Source organism: Gymnogyps californianus, chromosome 1 (assembly GCF_018139145.2).
Source record: "Gymnogyps californianus isolate 813 chromosome 1, ASM1813914v2, whole genome shotgun sequence".
NCBI classification, from domain to species: domain Eukaryota; kingdom Metazoa; phylum Chordata; class Aves; order Accipitriformes; family Cathartidae; genus Gymnogyps; species Gymnogyps californianus.
In genome coordinates this window covers 733752-760181 of record NC_059471.1, presented here as the reverse complement: position 1 = coordinate 760181, position 26430 = coordinate 733752, and the positions used below count along the sequence as shown (strand labels likewise).

At 60.4% G+C, this 26430-nt stretch overlaps 2 protein-coding genes across 2 annotated transcripts in view; both read right to left on the bottom strand.

Annotated features, from left to right (window-relative positions):
- Positions 1–50: 50 nt before the first annotated feature.
- TPP1 (tripeptidyl peptidase 1) lies at positions 51–6443 on the bottom strand. Its single transcript, XM_050911378.1, is given in 14 exon segments — positions 51–251; positions 834–971; positions 1045–1203; positions 1389–1429; positions 1432–1508; positions 1818–1890; positions 2126–2314; positions 3566–3764; positions 4013–4212; positions 5006–5127; positions 5711–5861; positions 5941–6080; positions 6150–6239; positions 6433–6443. Coding segments are annotated over 14 exon segments (1731 nt in total). The 3' UTR covers positions 51–110.
- A 6542-nt stretch (positions 6444–12985) lies between these two features.
- Positions 12986–26430, bottom strand: part of DCHS1 (dachsous cadherin-related 1) — a 49604-nt gene continuing 36159 nt past the window's right edge. Inside the window, 7 exon segments of the mRNA XM_050915037.1 lie at positions 12986–17346; positions 17610–17748; positions 18626–18912; positions 19427–19557; positions 20895–21049; positions 21231–21442; positions 26313–26426. Coding sequence (XP_050770994.1) covers positions 14732–17346; positions 17610–17748; positions 18626–18912; positions 19427–19557; positions 20895–21049; positions 21231–21442; positions 26313–26426 — 3653 coding nt within the window. The 3' untranslated portion in view covers positions 12986–14731.

Sequence of the window (26430 nt, the reverse complement as noted above, 5' to 3'; positions counted from 1 at the left end):
GCGGCCCAGCGCGCCCCTGGCGGCGCCGCGCGGCACAGACGGAGACGGGAGGGGTGGGGCGCCGCGGCTTTATTGGCGCCGGCGCCTCCCGGTGTCCCGGGCCGGGCGGGTCAGGGCGCCAGCAGCGCCCGCAGGAGGCGGGGGAAGTTGGGGGTGCCCCAGCCGGTGACGGGGTCCCAGGCGGGGCCGGCGCAGAAGCCCTGTCCCTGCACGGTGCCGTCCAGGCAAGAGAGGTGGCAGCCCTGCGTGACCTGCGGGCGACAGGCCTCAGCACGGCCGGGCGGGCCCCACCGCGGGGGCCGGCGCCCGGCCCGCGGGGAACAGGCTCCCCCTGCCCACACCCGCTGGGAGGACACAGGGACACCCCCACCCGCCAACGCCCAGCGGGGAACAGCCCCCCCCCCCCCGCGGCCCACGGTGGGACAGGAACCCCCGGAGACACGCCCCGTGGGAGGGCGTGGGAACCCCTGGGACACCCCCCGGGGCAAGCGCCGCCCCCTCCCCACGCAGCAACGGATCCACCTTAGGACACCCGCCCCTTCGCAGCACAGGTACACCCCCCAAGCACCCCCAGCAGCGCAAGGGGACCCCCCGCCCCCCCCAGGCAGCCCGTGGAGACACCCCCCCCCCCCCCCCCGGGACACACCTCCCCCAGGAGGGCAGCATCGCCCCCAAGCAGGACGCTGCTGGCCCTGCCCTGCCCCAGGCACGGCCTCGGGAGCAGGAGACCCAGGCTTCCCCACCAGCACTCATCGGCGCCTGCCCAGCCGCTCCGGGGCACCCAGGACGGGCACCCCGGCCCCACGGCAGCCCCGGCCCCCTGCCCAGCTCACGTCGTAGAGCGCAGCGTCGTGGCCCCGCTCCTGCAGCCGGTAGAGCGCGGGGTTGAGGAAGCCCAGGGGCGCGAGCCCCCGCTGCAGGCGCCGGTCGTTGATGAGTGCCACCATGCCCCCCACCACGGGCGTGGACGCCTGCCGGAGACACGAGCGCCTCAGCACCCGGCAGCTGAGCCACCGCGGACCGGCACAGGGCTGTCCTCCTTACCGACGTCCCCGACACCCAGGGCAGCGGGATGCGGTTTGTCACCACCCAGTAGTTGTCAGAGAGGGCGGACAGGTCAGGGTAGGCACGGCCACTGCTGTTGTAGTAGGAACTGGGAGGCAGCTTCGAGGTCGAGCGCAAGAAATGCCTGACTGCAGCAGCCTGGGGGGAGCAGAAGGTAAGGAGCAGGATGCCTGGCAGCGGGACTCTGGCCCTGCTCACCTCCACCCCCCCTTCCCCTGGCCTGTGGCCCAGCCCCGGGGTGGCTTGTGCCAACCACGGCCCATCATCACCCCCGCCAAGCACCACACAGCCCCCTGGGGCCGGCAGAGCAGGCGCCTCCTCACCTGGTAATCGGGCATGGGGAAGACGTTGCTGAAGCCCCCCCGCTAATGTAGTCCGTCACCTCTGCCGTCACCAGGAAGGGGTTCTTGAAGGACGTTCCGCCCACGGTGGTGACGTAGGGACTGGGGGGACAGGTGGGCGCTGCAGGTGAGCACACGACCGCCTGCGGCCTCAGCGGCACCCCACACACCAGCCCCCTCCTGAGGAGCTGCACAGGTCCCCCCAGCTCTGAGGCCTGCGAGCATCCCCAGGCACACTGGTGGGGCTGACCCTCGGGAGTCCCCCAAAGGGGCTTCAAAACCAGCTCAAGGCAGCAGCCAGGGACTCAAAGTGCCAGCAGCAGCTTTTCCGGCTGCGGGCGAGCTGCAGCAGCCAGCTCTGTGCAGAGCCTCACGTCTCCGCAGGACCCAGGTTCACCTCCCCACATCTACCTTGAGGCTGGAAAGCTGGGCCGGAAAGTGTGGTTCCCACCGGGCACCCTTCTGCACCCAGCACCATCGTCACCTGCCGACAGAGACGGACGGGGTAATCCGGCAGCATCTGAGCTGCCCCTCGTCCACAGAATGCTCCCAGGAACGACCTGGGGGAAGGGCGCTCTCCACCTCCCAGTCTGGGATTCCCAGGCAGGGGATCCTGGCTGCCCAGAGGCAGAGCGTCCCTGTTCAGTGTTCAGCACAGAGGTTCCCCACAGTGCGGGGACCCTCAGATGCACCCGCACCATGCCAGCAACAGCACACACCTGAGGCAAACAGGATGGTCAAGCCCCGGGCAGCTGCCTTCATGAACTCCACATTTACACGCTCCATGTAGGCTAGTGACAGGCTGTCCTCGTCATCCCCGTAGCTCACGGAGTGCACCCAAGGCAGCGATGACATGTTGCTGAGCAGCAGCAGCCAGGCCAGGAAGGGCTCCTGGCTCTCATGCCTCCCTGCAGAGACAGAGTGGGGCAGGCTCAGCTCCTCCCAGGACACCAGGCTTGAGGGAAAGTGAGGGATAGCACGGGGGGGACACCATGCCTCAACAGCACCACTAGCACCGGGAGCTGAAGGTCCTCCAGCTCCTGCCCTGCCTACAGAGAGCAGATCCACAGCACAGCTGGTTTGGAGCTCTCCTGTGAGCTCTGACTGGCAGCATGCCTGATGTCGGGGATTGTCACGGTGGATGGCACCAGGCTCCAGCTCTGCCAGCGGGTCTGGTGAAAGGGTCGCCCTGAACCCCAGAGCAGGGGGTCTACACTCATCCACTCCTTCTCTGAGCATCTGTTGTAGGGCTGTAGCCACCCTTGGCATCCAGGCAGCATGCAGCCCTTCTGCTGCATGTATGTTCCACCTCCATCTGCCAAGGTCCCTTCCTGCCCCTCATCCCTCTCCATGAGGTGGGGAGAGCAGAGCCCCAGTCACCCCTTCTCACTCTCAGTTGTTCACATAACTGCCTGTCTCTGCACCCTTTCCACATCTCTAACTGCACGGAGGAGGTGGAAGTTAATGCAGAGCTATGCCTGCCTTCACTATCAGGAAGACAGAGCTGGTAGTCCTAAAGGCACTCCGCCTCCAGTTCAGCCAGTTTCTGATCTGGGACAGATGACACTTTGTCCTACGGCACCATAGCCATGTTTGTGCAGGCTGTTTTGCAACCTTGTTTTCTCAAATTGCCTTACTCTCCTTTATCCACTCTACTGGTAGATTCATGGGCGAGAGATCAGCTTCAACCCCAAAGAAGCAGGAAAAAAATAATAAGACACAGCTGCTGTGCTCTCCCTCCATGGAAAGGCAGCAGAGTGGGGTGACAGCTTTACATTGTGTAGTTGAGGTGTGGAAGTCCCTGTTACAGGATATTCTGGATGCTGAAAGTTCACACGGATTCAAAAACAACTACACAAATCAATGGAAGATGATTTCCCTATGAGCTACTAGAAACCAGCATCACCTCCAACTTTGGAAGCCCACAAGGTATTTGCCCATGGCAGCTGGGAAAGCATGCTGGGGATGTACCACAGCCAGCGTGCCATTCGTGTATGCCCCTCCAGGCATTCCCCTTTGACAGATACCAGATAGACTCAGTACAGCCATTTTTATGCAGAGAGCAAGTGTTTCCCTAAACAGCAGGCAGGTGTGTTGGTGCTACAGCAAGTGGGATGCACAGAAGCAGTCACAGGGCAACTCTGGAGGGGGATCAGTACCTGCATTGCTGAAGACCCACGTGGAGATGTTGGCACCCGTGCTCATGATGTATTCCACGTCCAGACTGGCCTCCAGCCCAGCCTTGCCCTTGCCCTGGTGCCCAACCACTTGGTCAACCTGAGAGCGGTGGCCAAAGCTGCTGCCAAAGAGCTGCATAAACTCAGCCAGGTCAGCCTGGTGGAAATACTGTTCCAAGAACTGGAGGGACAAGGAGTGGACAAGTTTTTTCTCATTTTCTCTTGAAAAAACAAGGTAGGCTTTTTTTCCTGACTTAGAAAGTTGGCCCAGCACGGGTCTGTGAAATGCTAGCCCACCAGGTGCTCCCACCAGCCACCGCTACCACAGCTGTCCTGGGACCACCAGAGCAGCAAAGTGGTGGAGAAGCACCAATGTGTGGAATTCCCACGGCCTAAGGGGCTCTGACCTGGACTGGCACTACCAGTTACCTGGGCACAGGCCTGGCTGTTGTTTGGCAGTAGGCCGATGTCTCCTCCTGTCATGTTGTATCTCTTACGGATGATGGAAGGCGTCACGCCCAGGTGGAAAGCCGCTCTCCCTCCATAGTGCTGCCTTGCCTCCGTTTCCTTCTTGGCCCAGGCTCTGCTGACCACCTTTCTCTCCGCGGGGAACCGGTGCAGGCCACCCACTGGTGTGCAAGCAAGCAGGAAAAGAAGCAGCTGTTAGGGCCCAGAGCTCTGGGAGGACAGTATTATGTCCCCTTGGCTCCCCCTTCACCATCCTCACTCAAGCTTCATGTCCGAGAGGGCTGGCCTGCAGCAGCGCTTGGGGGAGCCTATCCCCTGCAGCACCTGCCCCGAGCACTGCACAGGAGGTGGGGAAGTGCTCCCTCGGCTTCCTCGCCAGTCCTCACAGGTATTTCCAGGCTGCACAGCTCAGTCTCCCCGCTGCCAGGCCACTACCGCAGCTTGGCACCCCTCTGCTCTCCTCATGGAACGGCCGTGGGAGCGCACACAGAAGGGAGTCTTTCCACCTCAGAAGCAGCTGCACATCCACAGAGACAGGCTGCACCTGAACTCTCTGCACCGAGCATCCAGGCCCAAGAGCACCAGTAAGAAACATTTACTTTGGATGCTGCTCGTCCACATCGTAATCACAGAATGGTTTGGGTTGGAAGGGACCTTTAAAGGTCATCTAGTCCAAGCCCCCTGCAATGAGCAGGGACATCTTCAACCAGATCAGGTTGCTCAGAGCCCTGTCCAACCTGACCTTGAATGTTTCCAGGGATGGGGCATCTACATCCTATGCACAAAGCTCCTCAGGGGGACCTACGGGTGGCCAGGACCATGGCTGGAGGGCCTGCCACACTGTCCTCTGCAACACCGAGATGGCCAGTCCTGGCTGCTCAATGCTTAACCTCCCACCCGCACCCCAGGCAGTAACAGCTCTGGGCAGCCTCAGCTCCCCTGTGTAGGACATACCAAAGTCAACGTGCTCAGCCAGCTCCTCGGGGACAGCGTAGGGGAGTGGGGAGCGCACAACGCTGCGCTGGCCCTTCACGTAGCGGTGGAACTCAGCCCCTGGCAGGAGGCGCTCAGCCATGCTGCAACACAGGGACAGCCACCGTGCAAGGATTCGTGCCGCTGGGACAGGCATCAGTGCGTCTGTCCAGCAGCATGCCTGTTCTCTGCCCTGCCTCCCGCACCCTTTCCACCCCGCTTGCTGCTGGGACGAGTCAGGGATGAGCTCCACTTCCCACCAGCACAGCTGACCTCGTAAAGCAAAGAGCACTTTCCATACCTGACCAATTCCCAACACCAAACCCAACCAGAACCCTGACGCTGCAGGGTCCCCTGCAACTCTATCCCCAGTCCTCCAGTGGGGACTCCACGGCCCCACAGAAAGCAAGAGGAGGTGTGGGGCTGGCCCAAGCACCTAACGGGTATGCAGGCCTTGTTTCCAGTACTCCAGCTCACTGGCTGACTCCTCCCAGCACCGGGGCCAGGCACACAGGCAGCCAGGGCTGTGGAGCCCTCAAGCCCAGGCAGAAATGCGGCTCAGCCCTCCATCACCCAGACTGCACCGCAGCAGGCAGTTGCAGCAGGTAGGGGCAGGGTCTGGCTTCTTCTGTCTTTGCGGGAATGGCACCGCCACCGCAGCGGGGCCCAGCCCCACCCAGGGCTCACCTTGCTGACATGTGGCACTCCAGGAAATCGAGGGTGGTAACGCTCCTGCAGTTCTCAACACCATGGCCTTGCAGCCACTTCAGCACCACCATGAGTGTGGCTGGGGATGGCTGGACAAGGTCCCGCACCTGCTCCAGGGACAGGTACTTGCCTGTGAGGCAGAGAGGGTCAAAGAACCCTGCTTGCAGAGCCTGATGGGGCCTGACAGGCCTCAGGCGCACAGTTGTTACCATATCGTGGCGAGTGGGGGTCTGAGACGGCATCGACGAGCTGGGCAAGGCGCCCCATGCCTTGCTGCCGGAGGGCGAAGGTCAGCTGCACTTCGTGGCCGGGGTTGACACGGCCGGTATGGGTCCAGCCAGGGGGCACGCTGCGGGCAGGCTGTGAGCGGCAGGTAGGCACCAGCGCCCTGTCCTGCCCCACCGACCCCGGCACCTACCGGAACGGCTGGTCCCGCTCCAGGGCCAGGCCCACGGCGCAGCTCCAGGCGGCTGCACACAGCGCCAGCACGGCGGGGACCCCCCGACACCTGCAACAGGCGGTCGGGGAGAGCGGGCACCGGCGCGGCCCCGGGGCCACCTGCCGCACCAGGGGAAACCCGGGGACTGCCAGGTGCCTGCCTGCCTGCCTGCCTGCCTGCCCCCCCGAGCCCCCGTCGCCCCCGGGCCGGGGAGCCCCGCCTGACCCCCCCCGAACCCCCGGCCCCCCGTGGTTCCCGTTACCTCCGCGCCATCCCGCCGCCTCCCGCCGCAGCGCCCCGATCACGTGTGCAGGCGCATGATTCCCTGTCACGTGAGGAGGCCGAAGCCACGGTCACGTGGTGGGCAGAGCCCTATACCCGCCAGTCACGGCGGCCCGGACGCCTGGCTGGTCCGGGGCCGTAGGCGGTGGTTGAGAGCGCCGGTGCCGGTGCCGGTGCCGGTGCCGGTGCCGGTGCCGGTGCCGGTGCCAGATGATCCTCCCGGTGACTCGCTAGCGGGGCCGCGCCGCCAGGCCTGGGGCGGGCTCCGGTCACGGGCCCGGCGGGGAGGGCCACTTGCCGGAGGCCCGGAGAGGCTGCTCCGGCACGGCACCGGCCGCCTCCCGGCGCGGTCCGGTCTGCGCTGCCTCACCCCGGTCTTCCCCGTCCTTCTCCCGGCCGCCTCCCAGAGCGTTGCGGAGCCGTTACCGCGGCGGTCCGGGGCACAGCAGCCCGCTGGGACGGCCCGGATGGGAGATGCAGCCGTGGCTGCTGCCCTGGGCCGAGGGTCCACGTAGGGGACCCGGGCTGGGGTGGCAGGGGTCCCATGCAGGACTCGACTGAGGAGCCCAGGCTGGGTGCCAGCTGGGGAGGGGCAGGGGTCCTGCCCAGCACCCCCACCAGGGATGGGATGTTTGTTGGGGGAAGCAGGCCCTGGCAAGGGAGGGATGCTCAGGAACAGCAGGGCCTGCACAGAGAGGGTAGGGCTGGAGGTCCCCATTCCATGAGGCTGGTACCTCGCTGGAACCTTGCTCTGAGGGGTGGCTGCAGGGAAGCGACTAGAAGGTCTGAGCTCCCCTTGGGGCCTGCTCCTCTGTGCCTACCCCAGGGCTTGGGGCAGCGAGCTGTACAAGCAGGCTGCAGCCCGGGGCGTGAGTGCCCAGGCTGTCCTCTGTGCGCAGAGGCTGGGCATCACCAGCGAGTCCAGCAAGAGGCATGGAGTCAGTGGCAGAGCACGTCTGCATACCCTGCATGTCCAGGGCTGCCATTGCCTGGCCCTGCTGGCATTCACACTGCAGCCACCTGGGGAAGCCGTGGGCACGGAGTGTCTTGGTCAGTCAGGAGCATGGGGGGACAGGGGTGCAGGGGAGGGTTGTGGGACTATGAGCACGTGTTCTCGCTTGGTCGTGGGAGTGGGCTGCGAGGTGGTGATGGGCCATGTGGCAGGAGTCATGTCCACACCGCGCTGCCAAGCGACTAGTGCAGCTTGCTGTCCAGCTGGCACTGTCACAGGCAGCCACTTGGCTCCCACAGCTGCTGAGCTGCAGCTCTCAGCTTCCTGTGCTTGTTCTCTCAGATATTTGTTCCCACACTAGGAGCTCTCCTAATTAGGATCACAAAAGTGGTATTATGATACTTGCAGATCTCGGGGTGGTGGAAGGTTCAAGCAATTTTTGCAAGGGAGCTCTGGAAAAGATGCCTCAGATACCATGGAGCTTGTCCCCCTGCCCACGAGCGCAAGGGCAGTACTGGAGGGGTTGTTTCGGAGGTGGATGGTGAGGCAGAGGCTGCTATGACCCCATCTGCCCCAGGCCAGTTTGGCTCAGCTAGCCTAGTCCTAGTCCCAGCCCTGGTCACATGCGCAGACATGCTGCATACCGTGGCTCCAGCAGTTCCCATTTGCTTTCCTGCTTCTGCAGAGCAGAGTCCAAGGCAGGAAGAGACGGACAATGGGAAAACCACCTGCCTGGCCCAGGCTGCCATGTCTCCCATGCCTGAGCCACACCGTGGCCATCCAGAGCAGCAGCTGCCAGGGGGAGAGAGGCCCGGATGGTCTCTCTTGCCTCAGTAGCAGCACGAGGCATCGCTAAAGAAATGTGCTGATTCTTAGATCGTTGCAGGGTAGGTGAAGGTCCTTTCCTAGGAAAGGCCAGGGCTGCCGCAGTCCCGCTGTTCTTCCTGCTTTTACCCCTGCTATGCTGGCAGTGCTTTTCCAGCTGCACCGTGTGTGCAGCTGAGAGGTGGAGATGCCACGTGCCCAGGCAGGCAGTGCCTGCTGCAGACCTTTGGCCCTGCTCCCTTTGAGTGAAGGGAGGCAGCCAGGAGACCCAGTGGGGCTTAACCAGCATCTTTCCTGTTCACAGAACACCACTCAGCACCTATCTCATTGACGGTGGGACCTCAGCGTGCGTTCCTCAGGCTCACCCAAGGCCCTGTCTGGCCTCCAAGGTACTTCCCTACCACCTTGAGGCTAGTTCTTGTGTCTTCTAGGAAACCACTGCTCCATCCCCATTCCTTGCAGGACGCCAGCACTCCTCTGTGGGTGCTGCCCATAGCATGAGCGTCTGTGTGAAGCCCTAGGGTACTTCTGGTCCCTGCAATTGGAAGCACATGTAGAGTTTCCATGCATGCGGTGCTGTGTGGTTTGCAGCAGCTGGAGCTGGTTGCCTGCCCTGCGGGGCCGGGGGAGCGAGCAGGGGAGCTGTGTCGGGGGAGACGGTGGCCAGGGAACACAGGGGAAAGGGCTGGGCATGGTGGGTGCAGGGCAGCCATTAGGGGTTGGGGGCCAGGGGACACGGGGCCCAGTGCAGCAGAGAAGGTTTAGAGGGAACAGCTCAGCATCCCCTCACACCCAGCCAAGCCCTGTCCCCCCCAGTTGGTGGGAAGAGCTTTCCGCTGTGCCACAGGAAGGCTCCTGAACCACACAGAGGTAGCTGCCTGTCAGGGCTGGGAGTCACCTCTCCTATGTGCGAGGGTGGTGCCGAAGCATGGGTCTGCCCAGCTGGAGGTGGCCCTGGGTGCTGTCCGTTCCCAGGACCCTGTGAGGAAACAAAGACTCAGGATGTGCAGGGAGGCGTGTGGGGTCCTGACAGCACCAGAATGAGCAGCTGCAGGGCAGAGTACAGTCCCTGCACCCAGGCCACATCTGGTTGTTCCTAGTCTGCTGCACTGCGCTCCCAGCCATGCAGCCCTTGCTGCTTCCTCGTCCTGCACCCAGGCAGGCAGCCCTTCCCGTGTCCCAACCCTCACCCTGTCCCACTGCATATGGGGTGGCCCACCTTCCCATTCCTGGTTCCCTGCTGCCCCAGACCCAGCCAGCCGCCCCAGCCTGCGTGGCACCGACCCAGCAGCTACAGCTGCAGCCTGGAGGGACTCGCCGCTGCTCAGCCTTGACGCACGTTGGCTGGGGGCCTGGGGTGCTGGGCAGTGTGCGCTGCCAGAGAGCTGCAGCCCACCCAGCTGTCCAGCTGGTTACAGCTTTGGGCAGGACTTTAAGTGGGATGAGATTTGCAGGAGATTATTTCCTGGATCTGTCTGGCCAGCAAAGATTAGGTTGCCCTGCCAGAGCTAATTACTCTAACAAGCATCTGCTGCTAGTCTGACTAGCTGGTCTGCAGCAAGCAGGGGACAAGAGAGCCTGAGCATCCAGTGAAGCTGCCAGGGTGTCCTGGGTGGAGCTCTGCTTGCCCCGGGTATGCTTGTGTGCTGTTCCTGCAGATGGAGACAAGTGTGCCCCTTCCTCTGGACAGTCGGGATTACCTGAGGTCAGGCAATGCCGGGGAGAATAGTAACATCAAGGTCCTTCCTGCTGGCCAAAGACCCTCTTGGTCTCAGCCACAGAGCAGCGAGCATGCCTGGCATGCACTGGCATTGCTGTTGCTACCGATCAGGGAGCTGGAAAGTGTTAGGTTATGTGATAAAGTAGCACAGAGAAACAGTGACAGGCAGAGGAACTCCAATAACCCAGTCAGAGAAGGAGACACCCTTCCCCAGCTCTGCCCAGGCTGTCACTGGCTCATGATCAACCCCATGGTCTGAGGGTGGCACCCATCAGAATGAGTGAATGGGAGCTGCTCTCCCAGTCATGCCACAGACTGAAGGGGCACTGCCTAGGAGTATGGGACACATTATGAGAGGCAAAACGCAGAGCATTTTAGGATTGCGCAAGACTTATTATGGGATGTTTAGCAGAGGAACTAAAAGGTCAGGAAAGAGAGGGATCAAGGTGGTTTGGGGAGGAACAAAAAATGGGAAAACAGGGCAAAAGGGATAAAAGTGGCTGGTCACATGTAAATGGATTGATGGTCAGTACATTTGTCTGGCTATGTCCTGCGCCTGATGACTGCACAGCCTGTCCTGTCTTCTTCTCGAACTCAATTTCTAACTATTTTCCTGGGTCAGGGGGACTCTTCTGTGTGCATCTGTGTGTGTCAGATGTGTGTGGAGTCAGGTCACAGGGCCAGTGTGCCCATGGTGCCAGCAACTGGAGAGAGTGAGTATAGGTGTGTGAGTGAGTGTGCCGTTGCTAGCAAATAGCAATCCGGACTAGGCAGTGAGGAGGTGAAGTGACCTGGGAGGGAAGGGAATGAGAGAGAGAGCGAGAGAGCGCGTGTGCATGTGCGTGGCAGGACCATAGGGCACAATGCTGCCAGAGGGATCGGGGGAGTCCTAGCCAACTGCCAGAGAGACCGTAGGGTTTGGAGATCAACTGAGAACCACTTGTGTGTCTCTGTATGTCTGTGTCTGTGCATTATGCAACAGGGGGTGAGGAGATCCAAAGGCAAGCTACTGGGTAGACTGATTTTCTAAGCCCACTTACTGCAGGGATCCAGAGTGTGTGTGTCTGCGTGTGTTGGTGTCTGTAAGGGGGGGGTCTGTAGCAGTTGGAGTGGGGCCGTGGCCTCAGGGACTCGTAAGCTCAGGTGTCAGCAACTGGCGAGACTGGGAATCTGGGGGCACCTACTGGGCAGACTGTGTGTCTAAGCCCAGCTGCTGGAGAGCTCCACATTGTACATGTATATTCCTGCTAACAGACCTTCATCAGCCAGTGAGGGGAGCAGGATGAGGCTGTTGGTGCTGTTTGTGTCTGTCCGTGTTGTTCTGTGTGGCCAGCTGTGTGCACACACGTAGACGTGTCTTGTATACCTGTGTTTGTGTGTGTGCCTGTCAGGAAAACACGCTCAACCTTACTACTGGTTAGACCTGGGGCCATGACACTGTGGCAGCCTCACCTGCCGGATTCGGCAGCCTCTCATAGAAGGGACTGGCATGATGTAGTCATGCATGCAGGTACTGGTGGCCTGGCCAGGGCAACAGCCAAGCCAGGGCCGTGCATGCAGTGACACTGGGACATGCGCAGCCACACCATGCACCACTGGAGGAGTCAGGGGCACCCAGGCCAGGCCCACAGTGCTGTGCTCAGGCTCTTGATTTCCTCTGCTGTGCTAAAGGCTGAAATACCTGCATCTCATGTGCTGGCCTGACCTATTGCTAAGGCCAGGAGGCAGGCAGCTGTGGCCAGGCAGCAGGGCGCCCTGGAGCTGGCAGCATCTGCCCCAGGGGCCAGAAGTGGCCACAGCACAGCCTGCATGCCCCAGCTAGTCCCAGCTCTCCCACCCAACGAGCTGCCCAGAGCCAAGTGCAGGGTACAGGTCCTACCTGGGTGCCTGTGGCCTGTGGCACATTGCCGGCAGCCAAGCCACATGCTGAGCCCCACCGTGCCTCAGGTCTGCCTCCCGCCTGGCAGCCCTGCTGGTGCTTCTCTCCAGCACCCAGCGGGGCCGTGGTGCCAGCACAATGCGAGCCCAGAGCAGCAGTGATGATGTCCATCTCTGTACAAACAAGTGTGGTTTATTAAGGCATTTCTTTGAGAAGTTGGCACTTGGGTCCAGGCTGTGCTGGAACGGCCCAGTGTGCAGGCCGATGAGCAGCGCCCAATACATGCAGCTCAGCGAGACATGATACAAAAGGTACAAACAAAGTAGAAAACAGAATTGTAGTACAATGTGTAAAAATAAATAACTGGAGGCTCGGCTCCTGGCTGGGCTCAGCAGCCCATGGCTGTGTCCCCCCCAGACCAAAGTGGGGCTGCCGTGTGTCTGACCCTTCTATGTGGCGTGCAGGAGGGTGACCCATCTGTGTTCCCCTGTTGCAAACATGCAGGGGGGAGCAGGACTGCTTGGCCACCCTGGCCTGCACAGGGCTCAGGGAGTACACGGCACCCTTGGCATGCTCCCCACAGTGCCTGTGAGCAGGACAGCCCGGCCAGCAGAGAAGGGACGAGGGGTGCCCGCCCCAGGAGCCTCCATGGGCTGTCCCTGTGCTGAGGGAGGCAGAACCCATCCTCCCCTCCCAGAGCTGCCTTGGGCCCTCTGTGGTTCCCAGGCAGTGCAGGCATGGCCCTGCAGCCCCCTTGGTGCCACCACCACTGCTGCAGGTCCCTGTCCTGTGTTGCTGCCCTGTGCCCAGGACAGCTCCCAGGGCTGCCGGCACCAGGGACCCACTCACATGTTCATCGTGGGGACCAGGGTGCAGCACTGTGCCCAACGGTGTAGGGACACCCACAGTGCAGGCTGGGCTGGGACCTGCGGCACAGAGGGAGGTTTAGGGCTGAGACAGTGACACTTGGGGCTGCAGTCACAGATGGTTCTTAGTGGGAAATGGGGAAGGAGTGGGCAAAAGTGATGGGTTTTGGCTGCTGTGATAAAACATTTGGGGCTGGGGTTGCAGCCATGGTGCTGACATGCTTCGGGCTGAGGCTACAGAGTGGATCTAGGAAAAGTGTGATAGGAAGGAAATTCCCCCAGACCCCCCCCTTCTCAGATGGCTGGGTGCCCTCCCTGACACCATAAACATGCTCATGCCCAGGCTGACTGTGTATTTGGGGCTGCCACAGTGCTCCACATGCCCTGTTCCCAGCCCTCGCTCTGCACCCATGTCTGTGTGTGGGTCACAGTGACCGTGAGCATCCAGGGCCCACGGCCGCAGCGGCAGGCCCTAAGACTGCACTCCCAAGGCACAGGGCCACGCGGTGCGTGCTTGCTCCACCATGAGCAGCCATGGGCTGCGGGGTGAGCACTGGTTGGGAGCTGACCCCAGTGTAAGCATGACACCAGCTACGAGGCTGGCTGTGTGAGTGGTGCTGGAGTGAGGATGGGGACCAGCCCCATTGAAGTGTGGCTCTATCCCATGCTCACAACATGGCATGAAGGAGTGGTGCAGAGCAGCCCCTGGACAGAGGACTGGGGCCCAGGGGCTGGGGGTTCTGGCACCCACCCACATTTTGGAGGTGTCCCTGGTGGCCCAGACTGTACCGGTGAGCACGTCGCACTGCCGGGCCCTGGGGGAGGCCAGCTGCCCAGTGTCCCACCCTGTGGCTGCAAGGTAACATGCTGGCTGCCACCATGCCAGCTTCAGGCCTTGTGGCTTTTTGGGGTACCCCCTCCCACCTACTCCCCTGCAGCTGCAGGCTGGCCACCAGGCCTGGGGCAGATGGAGCGGGAGGAGGTCACTGGCTCGTGTTGCTGAGCGGCCACATCGCTGCCTTTCCTGGGGCCAGGCTGTCTTGGGGTCAGCTCTGCTGCAGCTCTCACGCTGCTGCTCCTGCCAGCCCTGCCACACGGCCTGCCTGGTGCCTGGCCAGTGTCCATGTCCGGTGCCCCAGCCAGCCCACAGCCAAGAGAGGTACCTGGCCCCGGGAGCAGCTTCTCCAGGAATGGGGCTTCCATGCTGAGCGGGGCACCTGCCTCCCAGCCCAGGCCCCGAGGAACAGGGCTCTCCAGCAGCTCGGGGAAGGAGATCCTTTAAAAGGGTCACATGCAGTGGTGGGAGGTGGAAGGGCTTGAGAGACCCCAAAGGATCCCCTTTCCCCCCACCAGCCATGGATAGGCAAGCAGAAAGCGGGCACTGCCTTCTCTCCCCACTCCAGCTTGGCCTGGGATGGGTCGCCCCTCACTATCAGGAAGCAGGTTCAGCCACCCCCGTCCCCGCAGGCAACATGGACAGACCGGCAGGCTGCTGTGGCTGTGCCTGCTGAGCAGTGCATCTCTGCCCTGGGAGCATTCCTCCCCAGCCCTGTGAGCTCCTGCGGGGAAGGGGCCAGCGGGGATGGCTCAGCGTCCTGCTGCACCCAGGCTGCTGCGTGGCTTGGGCAAGTGACCGGGGAAGGGCAGGGTCTGCAGTCTGCAGTACCCTGGCCCAGCAGGGCAGGGAGCACCTGTCTGCTCCCAGCCTCTCTCAGAGCACAGAGTACCATGAAGCACCACCCTGCCAGGCACCGATCTGAGACACCATGAGCAGTACAAGGAACCATTGCCTTGGGGTGCTGGCACTAGGATCAGCAGTCCATAGAGCATCAAAACTAGCACTGAATCTGCCAGACCACAAGGAGTGACAGGAGCCAACAGCCCCAAAGGACACAGGAACCCACAGCCCATGGGGGCCCCGGGCCAGGCAAGGTGCTGGGAGAGCAGGATTAGCACCCATGCAGAGCAGCCTTGGGCTTGGCCCCGCTCCTGACCCCATGGCTGCGGGGTGGGGCGGAGGAGTCCACGGGCCCAGGTCTAAATCCTGAGCTCGGCCTCCTCGGGGGGCTCCAGCGAGTGCTCGGCACTGATGGTGGAGGCAGAAGGCCCCTGTGAGATCCCAAAGGGCGAGACCACAGGGGAGCGGGCAGCCAGTGGGGACAGCGAGGGGGAGAAGCTGGGCGACATGGCAGAGGACGAGATGGAGCCCTCGTGGCTGATGGGCGAGCGGCGCAGGGAGGACGGGTGTGGGAAGGTCCTGCCCGGTGGTGGCTTGGGGGGCACAGACTTGGCACCCGGGTGGGCCACTGAAGTGATGAGGGGTGGGGGGTCGATGCGGGGCTTGGGCTCTGCCTTGGGCTTGGTCGGGAAGGGCTTGCGCAGGGAGCTCTCATCCTTGAGGCGGGCAATCTCTGTGAAGACGCTGGCCAGCGGCTGGAACTGGGGGCACCAGTTCAGCAGGTAATCCCAGTTGTAGCTGCCGCGGAGCTCCTCATCGCTGGCCACGATGGCAGTGAGCGAGCCCTCCACAGAGGGCTTGCCATCCTCTGGGAAGGCATAGTCCTGAGGCTGGGAGGAGACGCTGAGGCCACAGCGCACACCGAGGAAGGCGCTGCCTCCTCCATCCTCACGGTACAGCTGCGGGGGCGGCCCTGGCAGCAGCAGCCCGGAGCCCTTCTTGCTCTTGAACCACTGGGTGCTCTCCAGGGCGGCCGGCTCGCAGGAGATGTCGGAGAGCTGGTCGGCATCTTGCTGGATGCCGGAGTCAGGGCCGCGGGCGGAAATGTGCTCCTGCATGGAGGCCGTGATGCTGGCCACGCGCGGGTACTCGTTGATCATCCGTATCTCATCATCCTCAGCGGCTTCGGCAGAGCCTCGGCCGCTGGAGTGCGAGGGGTCCAGCGAGCCGCCCCGCGTGTAGGGCCCTGCCGGCTCGCCCCCATACCCCGGCAGGGCCTGGTGGTAAATGTGCTCCCCCCCGGGAAGTGCTGGCTCCTCGCGGCCGAGCTTCTGCAGGGAGCCGCTCTGCACACGGCCCAGCGGCCCGTCCCCCTCCGGCTTCTCACGGCCCCGGCGGTGACGAGAGCGGACCAGTGCCAGCACAATGGCCACGGCGGCCAGCACCACCACAACCCCCAGCGAGGCAGCCACAGCCACCAGCAGCAGGTTGAGGTCCGGAGCCAGGCCGAAGGAGGTGTGTGTGACATCGATGGTGACCTGTGCAGAGGCTGAGCGGGAGGCAGGCAGGGGGCTGCGCGCCTGCACCTCCAGGCTCATCTCGCGTGGCTCCCTCTTGGCGCGCCCGGCCCCGGCCTGGGGCTGGCTGTCCACACGCAGGTAGATGGTGCCTGTGGTTTGGTTGATGGCAAAGTATGGTGAGGGCTTTGCCAGGGAGTACAGTACAACACCATCAGCCCCCTCATCCTCATCTGTTGCCAGCACCCGCCCGATGCTCTGCCCTTTGCGGGCGCCCTCAGGGACCTCGAAGTTGAAGGAGGGGCTCAAGAAGATGGGATCATATTCGTCCTCCCCTGTCACCAGCACCCGCACGGTCACTGTGGCAGAGGCGTTGCCAGCATCAGTGGCCCTGACGAGGAGCTGGAAGGCTTTGGCTCGCTCATAGTCAAAGGTAAGTCGGGAGCGCAGCTCCCCAGAGCTGCTGTTGACAGCGAAGGCATCCCGGCCCTCCGCCATGCCGGGCTCCCCCACTGGCTGCTCCAGCACTGTGTACCGCAGTTCCCCAAAGACACCCGTGTCTGCGTCGACGGCACGCAGAGTGGTGACCAGTGTGCCAGGAGGCAGGTTCTCCCGCATGCTGGCACTCAGCACCTCCACCGGGAAGTACGGCTTGTTATCATTGACGTCCTTCACCTCGATGGCTACAGGTACCAGCGCAAAGTGCCCGCCCGGCACGTCCGTGGCCTGCACTACGAGTGCATGCAGTGCCTGAGCCTCCCGGTCCAGGGGCCGTGCCAGGCACAGGGCCCCCGTGCTCTCGTGAAGCTGGAAGAGCCCATGCTGGTCACCTGAACTGATGGTGTAGTGAACGTGGCCGCGGGGCCCCGAGTCAGCATCGTGGGCCACCACACGCAGCAGCTCCGTGCCGGGTGGTGCGCTCTCGCTCACTGCTGTGCGGTACTCGGCTCGGGTGAACACGGGTGGGTTGTCGTTGACATCCCACACGGTGATGAGCACAGGCACTGTGGCACTGCGCTGTGGCAGGCCGCGGTCTGAGGCTGCCACAGTGAGGTTGTAGACCGGGATGGCCTCAAAGTCCAAGGGCTCCACAAGCACCAAGGCACCCTGAGTGCGGAGATGCCCCCCTGCCCAGGCTACCCGGCTCTCCACCTGGAAGGCATTGCCACCGTTGCCACTGACAATGGTGTAGTCGAAGCCAGCATTCTCCCGGGAGAGGTCGGCGTCACCTGCCTCTAGTGTCAGCACAGTGGTTCCTGGGCGCAGGTCCTCGGGGACACTGGCATTGTAGCGTGGCACCTGGAAGCTGGGGCTGTGGTCATTCACATCCAGCACCTGGAGCTGCACTGTGGCCCAGGATGAGAGGCTGGGAGAGCCACGGTCGCGGGCCTCCACCACCAGGTCCAGGGTGGGCTGGCTGGCGTCGAATTCCACCTGCCGGATGGTGAAGAGGGTCCCTGTGAGGGCACAAAGCCAGAGTCAGCATGGGGGGCAACAGGGAGCTGGGAAGGGTGTTAGGGTTATTGGCTGGAGCAACAGGTGTCTGGGATGCTGCGGTGGGAGCGCTTGATGGCCACACCACCATGTCTGCCTCACTGGCCACCCCAGACAACGACCTGGTGAGGGGCTGAGCCTGGGCCAGCATGGGGGCACTTCCCTCTGCAGGCACTGTCAGAGCAACCCACAAGATGGGCCGCACACAGCAGCCAGCCCCACGCACCATTGCTGGGGTCGATGGCGATGTCAGGGCTGGGCACGGCCAGGTGGAAGGTGATATCCCCGTTGCTCCCTGAGTCTGGGTCTGTTGCGCTCACGGTGAGAATGATGCTGCCTGCAGGCGTGTGCTCTGGCAATGTCACCTGAAAGAGGAGGAAGCCCCAGTCAGCGCCGGGTCCCCCATGCAGGCACCTGTTCCCCCTTGCCTGGAGCCAGCCAGCAGGGCTGGGAGAAGGGCTGGGGCTGGCCAGGGCAGCGATAACCAAGGTGCCCCAGCTCATCGCTGGCCAGGGCCTTCCTCTGCACCAGGGTCATGGCTGGCACACTGAGGTGGCCTGTCCCAAGTGCATAGCACCTAGCCTCGTTAGTGTGACTCCCAACCAGCTTCAGCATCCAGTTCCTGATCCTTTTCTCTACTTTGCTCTGCTATTCTGAAGAACTCTTTAATAGTTGATATTTTCTCCACAGAAGGTATTTTATACAAATCAAAACAGCTCTTGTCTTTTTGGTGTGCCATACAGCATGTGTGAACAGACAGTTCCATTGGTCTGTGCTCTCACAACCTTCAAGCATTTCCGTGGCCTCCCAGTTTCCTGCATCTCTGCTCCAGAGATGAAGCACATTGCACGAGTCAGCTTTCATCCAGTGATCTGCCTATGGGGCCCCAGGCCAGGTCTCGCCAGAAACACTTGTTCAGGTTGTGACCCATCTCCCACCACTTCTGGCCTTCCCACTGTTCCCATCTATTCCAGTATGTACCGTGTGCATGCAGCTGTGCAGGCCTGCAGTTGCTGATCCCAGTGCTACATGCCTGGTTTCAGCCTCCTGTCCATGCCACAGTGACAGCATGAGGGGTGCCAGGATGTGGATGGGAGCCCAGGAAGAGAGGGGCCAGGATGGGCTCAGACCCATCCTTAAGGGGATCTCTGTGCCTTGTAAGGCCAGGTGAGCCAGGCAGGAGCAGCAGAGGCGCTCGTGCAGAATGGCCCACACTGCCTGGCACACCTGTGTGCACAGTACCTGATAGAAGCCCTGGCTGAAAGTCGGTGCGTTGTCATTCACATCCTCCACAACGACGGTGAGGTTGGCCTCGGTCTCATGGCGGGTGTCAGAGGCACGCAGGGTGAGGGTGTAGTGGCTGCGCTGTTCATAGTCCAGTGGCCCTGTCAGGGCAATGCGTCCCCCATACCGCAGCACACTGAACGTGCCCACGGCATCACCATCCAGCATGAGCGTGTAGGAGAGCGCGGGGCCTGAGTCCACATCGTTCCCAGTCAGCTGGGCTATCTGGGTGCCCAGCAGCGTGTCTGTGGAGAGGCGAGGCATGAGCAAGTAGCCCCATCTCCTTGGAGAAGACCTGGCTCACGTGGTGGGAAACCAACTCAGTCCAGAGCCTGAGCACCAGGGACAAGGGGGAGATGCTAGGGGTGAAGGGGAAGGTCTTGGGAGCTAGGCAGGGCAGGTCAAGGCTGGCACAGGCACAGAGCACACAGGCCGAGGACAGAGACCAGGCAGGGCAGATGTGTGCAGCCAGAGCCCCTACAGTGCAGGCAGGGCCCAGGGATGAGTTGGGAATTCAGCTGGTTTCCTCAGGACACAGCTGCACCATAGGGGCCGTACAAGCCCCAGCCCCAGGCCGTCACAGACGGGGCAGTGCCGAAGAGCTCAGGGGGAGCTCAGCCAGTGGGTCAGCACAAGCCAGCCCTTGGCAAGGGAATGGACACGCCTCTCTGGGGGCTTCTCCCCGACCCACAGGTGTCCATCGCGCCTCAGCTTTTGCCATCGGTGACGCATTACCTCATGGGGCTGAGCTGCACTTACTCTCTGGGACCCGCACCTCCCAGGGAAACGGGATGGTGGGGCTATTGTCATTGATGTCCATCACCACAACGGTCAGCGTGGCAGAGCCCACAAGAGGCGGAGTCCCTCTGTCCATTGCCGTTACCACCAAACTGTGGGCAAGCACAAGGGCATAGCACAAGGTTCACAGACATGCGGCCATATGTGTGAGGGAGCAAGGCATGCGTGCACAGCAGCTGGAACTTGTCGGGGGGTACTGCATGTGTGCACAGGGTTGGAGGGTGTACATGTAGTAGTGGAACTGTGCACAGCATCTGGAGCGTCTGGGGCAATGGATATGTGCAGAGCATCTGGAGTGCATGTGGGGGGCAGTGGATGTGTGTACATTGAGAGTATGGTGGGGCAGGGCAGCAGATGGATGCACATTTGAGGTGCGTGTTCGGAGGGCAGCGGGTTTGTGTCTAGCACCTGGAACATACGAGCAGACAGTGAATGTGGGCACAAGTGTTTGGAGCATCTGGTGGGCAGTGGATTCATGCACAGCCCTGGCATGGGCACATGGGACAAAAGATGCATGCATGGTTGGAGGCTTTTGCAAGGGGAGGTAGTGGATGCACCCATAGCATTTCCAGTCTGTGCAAGGGGCAGGAGTCTGGAATGTGTGTGGGAGATGATGCAGGCAGAGCATGTTGTGGGGTGCAGGGAGACAGGCATTTGGAGCGTATCTGGGTGTTGGGGGATGCATGGAGCCTCTTTGTGGAATGGTGATGGGTATGTGAATGGAATGAATGTCCTAGGCCTCCCCATGCCTGTGAAGAGGGGAGAGAGACATCTAGCCATTGGAGCATGCATACGGGGGAGAGAACATAGCCTGGGTTGGGGTGGCAGAAGTTGTTCCTTGCATCTGAACCATGCATGTGTAAAAGGATAGGGGAAGACTTAAATTCACTGTGTGTAGTGTTTGCCATTATCTTATATACGTGTGGCTAGACTGGCTGGCCGATGTCTAGAGTGTGTGCACATGGTGAGGGGCCCAGAGGACCTGGGCTGAATGCAGGAGGACTTGCAAGAGGGTTCAGGGCAGTGCATAGTGCCTGGAGCATGTGTGGCAGGGCAGAAGGGTGCAATGCATGGGAGTGGGAAGGGACTGAGCATATGTGGTCTGGATTAAGCAGGCAGGAAAGGGAATGGATGCAGCCACTGAGAAGAGTCCACTGCCCCCCTCACAATCTTCTCAGATTTGCAGAGACCAGGCTGAACGGAGCACTGGCTCATCTTATGGCCATCTGTCATGCCCTCGATACCATTTGCTCCCCATATTAACACTAAGCCTAAATTCCTGCTGTTTGGCAAAAACATTTTACAGACGGGGCTGAGACAGCTTTGGGTGGCACCAAGTAGCAGAGTATCCTCCACAGCCTTGGCGATGCTGCTCCACAGCTATGCCCCACCTCATATCTGTGGTACAAGTTAGTCTGGCTCCACTCACCGGGTCTGGGACCAGATCTCCCTGTCCAGGATGGCAGCAGTAGTGATAGAGCCAGTCTGAGGATCGATGTGGTACAAGCCTGTCATTGGCAGGGACTGGTTGATGGCATAAGTCACCTGCCCATTTGCTCCCTGATCCAGATCATCTGCCAGGACCTGCAAAGCCACATGGGAGATTTGGCAGTGCAGTTGTGGAGCCCTGCAAACCACAGCCCTCCAAGGCTAGACCTATCCATAGGTGCCAGCCCCAGGCCCATGGCACAGCCCCCCACCCCCTCACCCCAGCAGAGAGGCAGGCCAGGGGCCCGGATATCCCTGTTTGTGCCCCCACTGATACCTGGATGACTGGTGAGTCATAGCTCTGTGACTCCCAGATGAACGCCACGTAGTTCTGCAGCTGGAAGCGTGGCAAGTTGTCATTCACATCTTGCAGGTTAAGGTTTATGGCCATAAAGCCAAAGGAAGCTGCTGTCTCTGCCTGGACCACAAGGCGCAGCCGGGGGCTGGCCTCGAAATCCAGGCTGCTGGAGTCCTGAACTGAGATGGCACCTGGGAGCAGGGAAACAGCAGGATGGGGTGGGTGAAGAGGGGGTGAGTGATGCACCTGCACATCCATCCCTCGTCTTCTCTTTTGTTCCCTTGCACTCAGTCCATCCCTCTGCTCATCCATCCATTCTCAAATAGACAGAACAAACACACTGAGCTCTTCTGAGCCCTCTCCAAACTGGCAGCCTTCTCATCAGTCCCAGTGAGCTGCCCTGGGTGATAAATCCCGCACCTTGCTCAGGACAGACAGCTTCTGCTTACATTAAAGCATGCAATAGTCCTCCCACTGTGGAGACACCATCTGAGGTATGGCCTGTTTAGAAAAGAACTGCTCCATGTCAAGCCCCATACTGCTACACAAGCTCATCAAGCTCCAGGCCAAAGTTACCTAACTGCAGCTGTTAGTCTAGGTCAAATTCTTACAAAGACACTGTAGGAGCTACCAGCAGTTCTCCTGCTAGGAGTCTGAGAACAGACATCCATTCTTATCCTCCTGAGCCACTGTGCACCTGGGCTTTTGTAATGACAAGGTATTGGTGTCCCACCCAAGAAGGTGGAGGGCATCCAAAAAGATATACTAGCCATGACTGGCAGCATTCCTACAGGCATGCATTCAAATGTAATGAGGAGGAACTGTGCTCCTGTGGCTGAATTCCTGCCTTGGGGAGTCCTGCAGAGCCTCACTCTCTGCAGCCTGTTTCAGCATCTACATGCAACCACCAGGTGAACTGGTCAGGCGATAGGGATGCAGTATCAGGCATCTAGAACAGCTATGTGGCCTTGGACAAGCTTAGCTTCTGTGTAAAAGAGCTCTGCTGCCAGCTTTGCATGATAACGTGAGTTCCAATGCACACAGCTGAAACCAGGCCATACGTCCAGGAATGGAAAACACAGACTACAGCTACTAGCATGGTGGCCTGGTTTGGAGAATGGCTGTGTCCTCACCTCCTGCAATCCAAGGGCTGGGAGCCCGCTGTGCTCCCTTGCCCCTCTGGCACCATTTCGCTGCCAGAGCAAGCCCTGCCTCTAGGGCTGGCTTGGCCCAGAGAAAATGCAAGGAAAGCAGTCAGCAGCAGTCCGCCTTCTGAAGGGTTGTTCCTGCTTGGGACAGAAGCAGCAGAGCCTGAGGTGCCACAGTATAGGGCTGAGGAGGCTCCTGTGACATTCCCCTGCTCTGGCCTTGGCCACAGCATGCACTTCAGTATGCTCTCCAATGCAAAGCTCTCACACAGCTTCTGTGGATATCACCTCTGGTCCTCCCTGTAGAGGAGATAAGCCTGGGGATGGCTGAGGACAGTCATGGACTGGTGCCCATGCACTGGCCCATTGTCACAGCAGAGCTGAAGGACAGGGGCCCAGTGTAACACTGCTTGGCAGCTGGCACAGAGCAGGAGAGCAGCATTGTGCCAGCCCCCCTTGGCCTCCCTCACTGTGGTGCTCCAGCACCCTGTATCCGGTTGCAGCATGCAGCCCCTTGCCCTGGGAGAAAGCAGGGCAGTGTCCCACAGACAGACAAACAGGACTCAAGGAGGGACATGTTTTAAGGGAAAAATCCTGTATTCTGGGCACTTTGCCCGAGGGAAATGTTTCCTCAATGAGATGAACTGGTATTGCCACAGCAACCGAGGTGCAGCCAGGACATGTCCAGGGTGTTCTGACAACCACTGGCACACACAGCTCGAGCAGAGACAAGATGAGGGATGCAAAGGGACAGGGATCACAGAGGGAGATGTGATTCTGTGACCCCATCAGGCCTTACTGCAGCACAGCACGGCAGCTTGCCAGGCAGACCAGTGTCACAGCCACACATGGTGTAGCAGAGCCCTGCTTATACTACCAAGGACAGCAAGGAGAGGGGACCTCTCCGCACGACTGACCTCACAGGTCTCAGCCTTCCACACTGGGGAGCACAGTCCCTGTGTGCAGGGTCTGGCTGCAGACCTGGATGGAAAAGCAAGGGGGAGGAGAAGGGCTCTGTGAAGTCTGTTCTGCTGTGTTGTCAGCACAGGGTTTCAGTTGTGAGCTGCTGCAGTGGTGCAGTGGTGCACCAGGTCTGCTCAGGGGCAGACCACTAGGCAGATCTGAGCAGTTGCTGTTCTCACACAGCCTGGCTCTGAACTGGACAGATGGGACAAGGCACAGCTCTGGCAGCCCCATGGGCAGCCTGGGAGTCACTTGGGGTTGCTTTCACCCCCAGGCTATAACGGCAGCCACGTAGGCTTTGGCTGAGAGACCTGGGTACACATAGGAGCATGGTGACTCCTGGCTCAGAGACCTGGGTGCTGGCTCAGGGACCAGACAGAATTGGCTAGGGTGCCACCCTGTCAGCCCCACCTTCATGGACATAGCAGCTTTGGGCCAGCTCCATAGCTATTGAATGCTCACTTCTGAATGGCAGCTTCAGACAGTCACACTCCTATGGCAGCGTGTGAAGGCTGCTCCTTCACAGGCAGCAATCCCTGGGACTGAAAGCATGCAGGAGAGCCCTGGGCATAGCAGCTCTCCACAGTCAAAGACCTGTGTGAGCCTGACTGGGGTTTTAGTACACCTGCCTGTTGACTCTGGGTTTCAGGAACTGCAGAGTACCAACTCCTGAGCTCATTTTGGGGTTGGGGGTTACTCTGTTTGGCTGCTGGCATGCACCAGGTGACAGAGGAATTGCAGTCAGGCTGTGCACATGGCTTCGTTGCAAGGTGGCATCAGGCCCTCTGGGACACCCAGGGTGCAGGCAGTCCTGTGGCGGCAGCTCAGCATGGTGCTGGCTAGCTGCCATGATGCAAGGCTCCAGCAGGAAACCTGCAGCTGCAGCTCAGGCTCCTCAGGACTCAGTGGGGCCATGTCCCAATGGGGGTTGGGACCCCCTTCATGAGACACAGTGTGCTGGTCTGGCCTCTCCACAGTGCTCTCAGTGCCCATGCAGTGGCTTGCTTGCAGCACCAGCACAGCGCAGTGAGTGGCTTGCAGTGACACCAGGGTGCTGAGGAGCCTGTACGGTGGCTGAGGTGATGCGTGGTGACAGTGGGCTGCCATGGGCACTGTGATTTCAGATGGGTACCTCTGCATGGCTGAGCATTTCCTGCTATGCCCATGGGCGACTTGCAGTGGCCAGTACTTAATCATGGTGCCAACAGATGGCACGCTGTGCCATACCATAGATGGCTCACAAGGACCTGCACAGTGGCCATGGGCTGCAGAAGGCACAAGCACGGTGCCAGAAAGATCTCTGTCAGCCTGGGATCCTGTCCCAAACCCAACCACCTAGCAGGCACAAGAGAACGGGGTTTTAACAAGAAGCTCCAGCTTGATGCCTGGGCTCCGAGGACTGACTTTCTCGTATCATAGAATCATAGAATGGTTTGGGTTGGAAGGGACCTTTAAAGGTCATCTAGTCCAACCCCCCTGCAATGAGCAGGGACATCTTCAACCAGATCAGGTTGCTCAGAGCCCCGTCCAACCTGACCTTGAATGTGTCCAGGGATGGGGCATCTACAACCTCTCTGGGCAACCTGTTCCAGTGTTTCACCACCCTCTTCGTAAAAAATTTCTTCCTTGTATCTAGTCTGAATCTACTCTCTTTTAGTTTAAAACCATTACCCCTTGTCCTGTCACTACAGGCCCTGCTAAAAAGTTTGTCCCTATCTTTCTTATAAGCCCCCTTTAAGGCCACAATAAGGTCTCCCCAGAGCCTTCTCTTCTCCGCGCTAAAAAACCCCAACTCTCTCAGCCTTTCTTCATAGGAGAGGTGTTCCAAGCCTCTCATCATTTTTGTGGCCCTCCTCTGGACCCACTCCAACAGGTCCATGTCTTTGCTGTGCTGAGGACTCCAGAGCTGGACACAGTACTGCAGGTGGGGCCTCTCCAGAGCGGAGTAGAGGGGCAAAATCACCTCCCTCGACCTGCTGGCCACGCTTCTTTTGATGCAGCCCAGGATACGGTTGGCTTTCTGGGCTGCGAGCACACATTGCCAGGTCATGTCCAGCTTTTCATCCACCAGTACTCCCAAGTCCTTCTCCGCCGGGCTGCTCTCAATCCCTTCATCCACCAGCCTATATTGATACCAGGGGTTGTCATACCCCAGTTTCTTCCAAACTACAGGGCAAGGACCAATCTCACAGCAAGGCAGCCCTCACCCTACCCTCAGCCAGGCTTTCCCTGATGCCAAGGGATGTGCAGCCCTTCAAAGGCTGCCCTTTGAAGCATGTGGTGCAAACAATGCCAGCTTGCCCAGTGTCACTGGGCAGCACCTCGCAACCTGCCTCACTGCTCTGCCTGGGTTATCAGCCACCCACAAGCACCACTGATATGTTCAGCACCTGCTGACTGCTCAAGTAACAGTCTGGTGCAGAGGGAGGGCTCCCTTAGAACGCCCACTGGACAGTGAGTGGTTCCCCATTTATTGTCACCTTTGGGACTGCACAGAGACAGCCACGAATCCACAGCAGTGCTGCAGTCACAGCAGCTACATGCACAACAGAGAATAAAGCATGGCAGTCCAAGTGCCTGGCTCTGAGGCCCCAACATAGGATGCATCATGTGGCTGAACTTGCCATCTAAGGCAGGGGCTGCACCCAGATTGCACCTTAGCGATGGTCCTGGCCTCTGCTAACTCCTGAACTGGGTCTAGGAGTTTTTGGGGAAAGGTCCATTTAGGAGGGACCAAAATTGTGCTGGGAGCTGTGCTAACAACCTCTGGACAATAACAGGTTAGTGTCAATGTCCAAATACTAACACTATTTAATTCACTGGTATAGAGGTGTGGACTGTGTTCCTGTGCCTTTGGGGGGGCTCTGAGCCTTGTGATAGCTGAGCAGGCATTGGCAGAGCACAGGTGGCCTCCCACCTGCTGCTTCCCCAGGTGGTCTTGGTGCTGTACCTGAACTGGGCTGGATAAGGAAAGCATTCTTCTCGTTGCCGCTGACGATGCTGTACGTGATGCGACCAGAAGAGCCCCCTGTGTGTATAGCTTGGATGCTTGCCACAGCAGTGCCTGG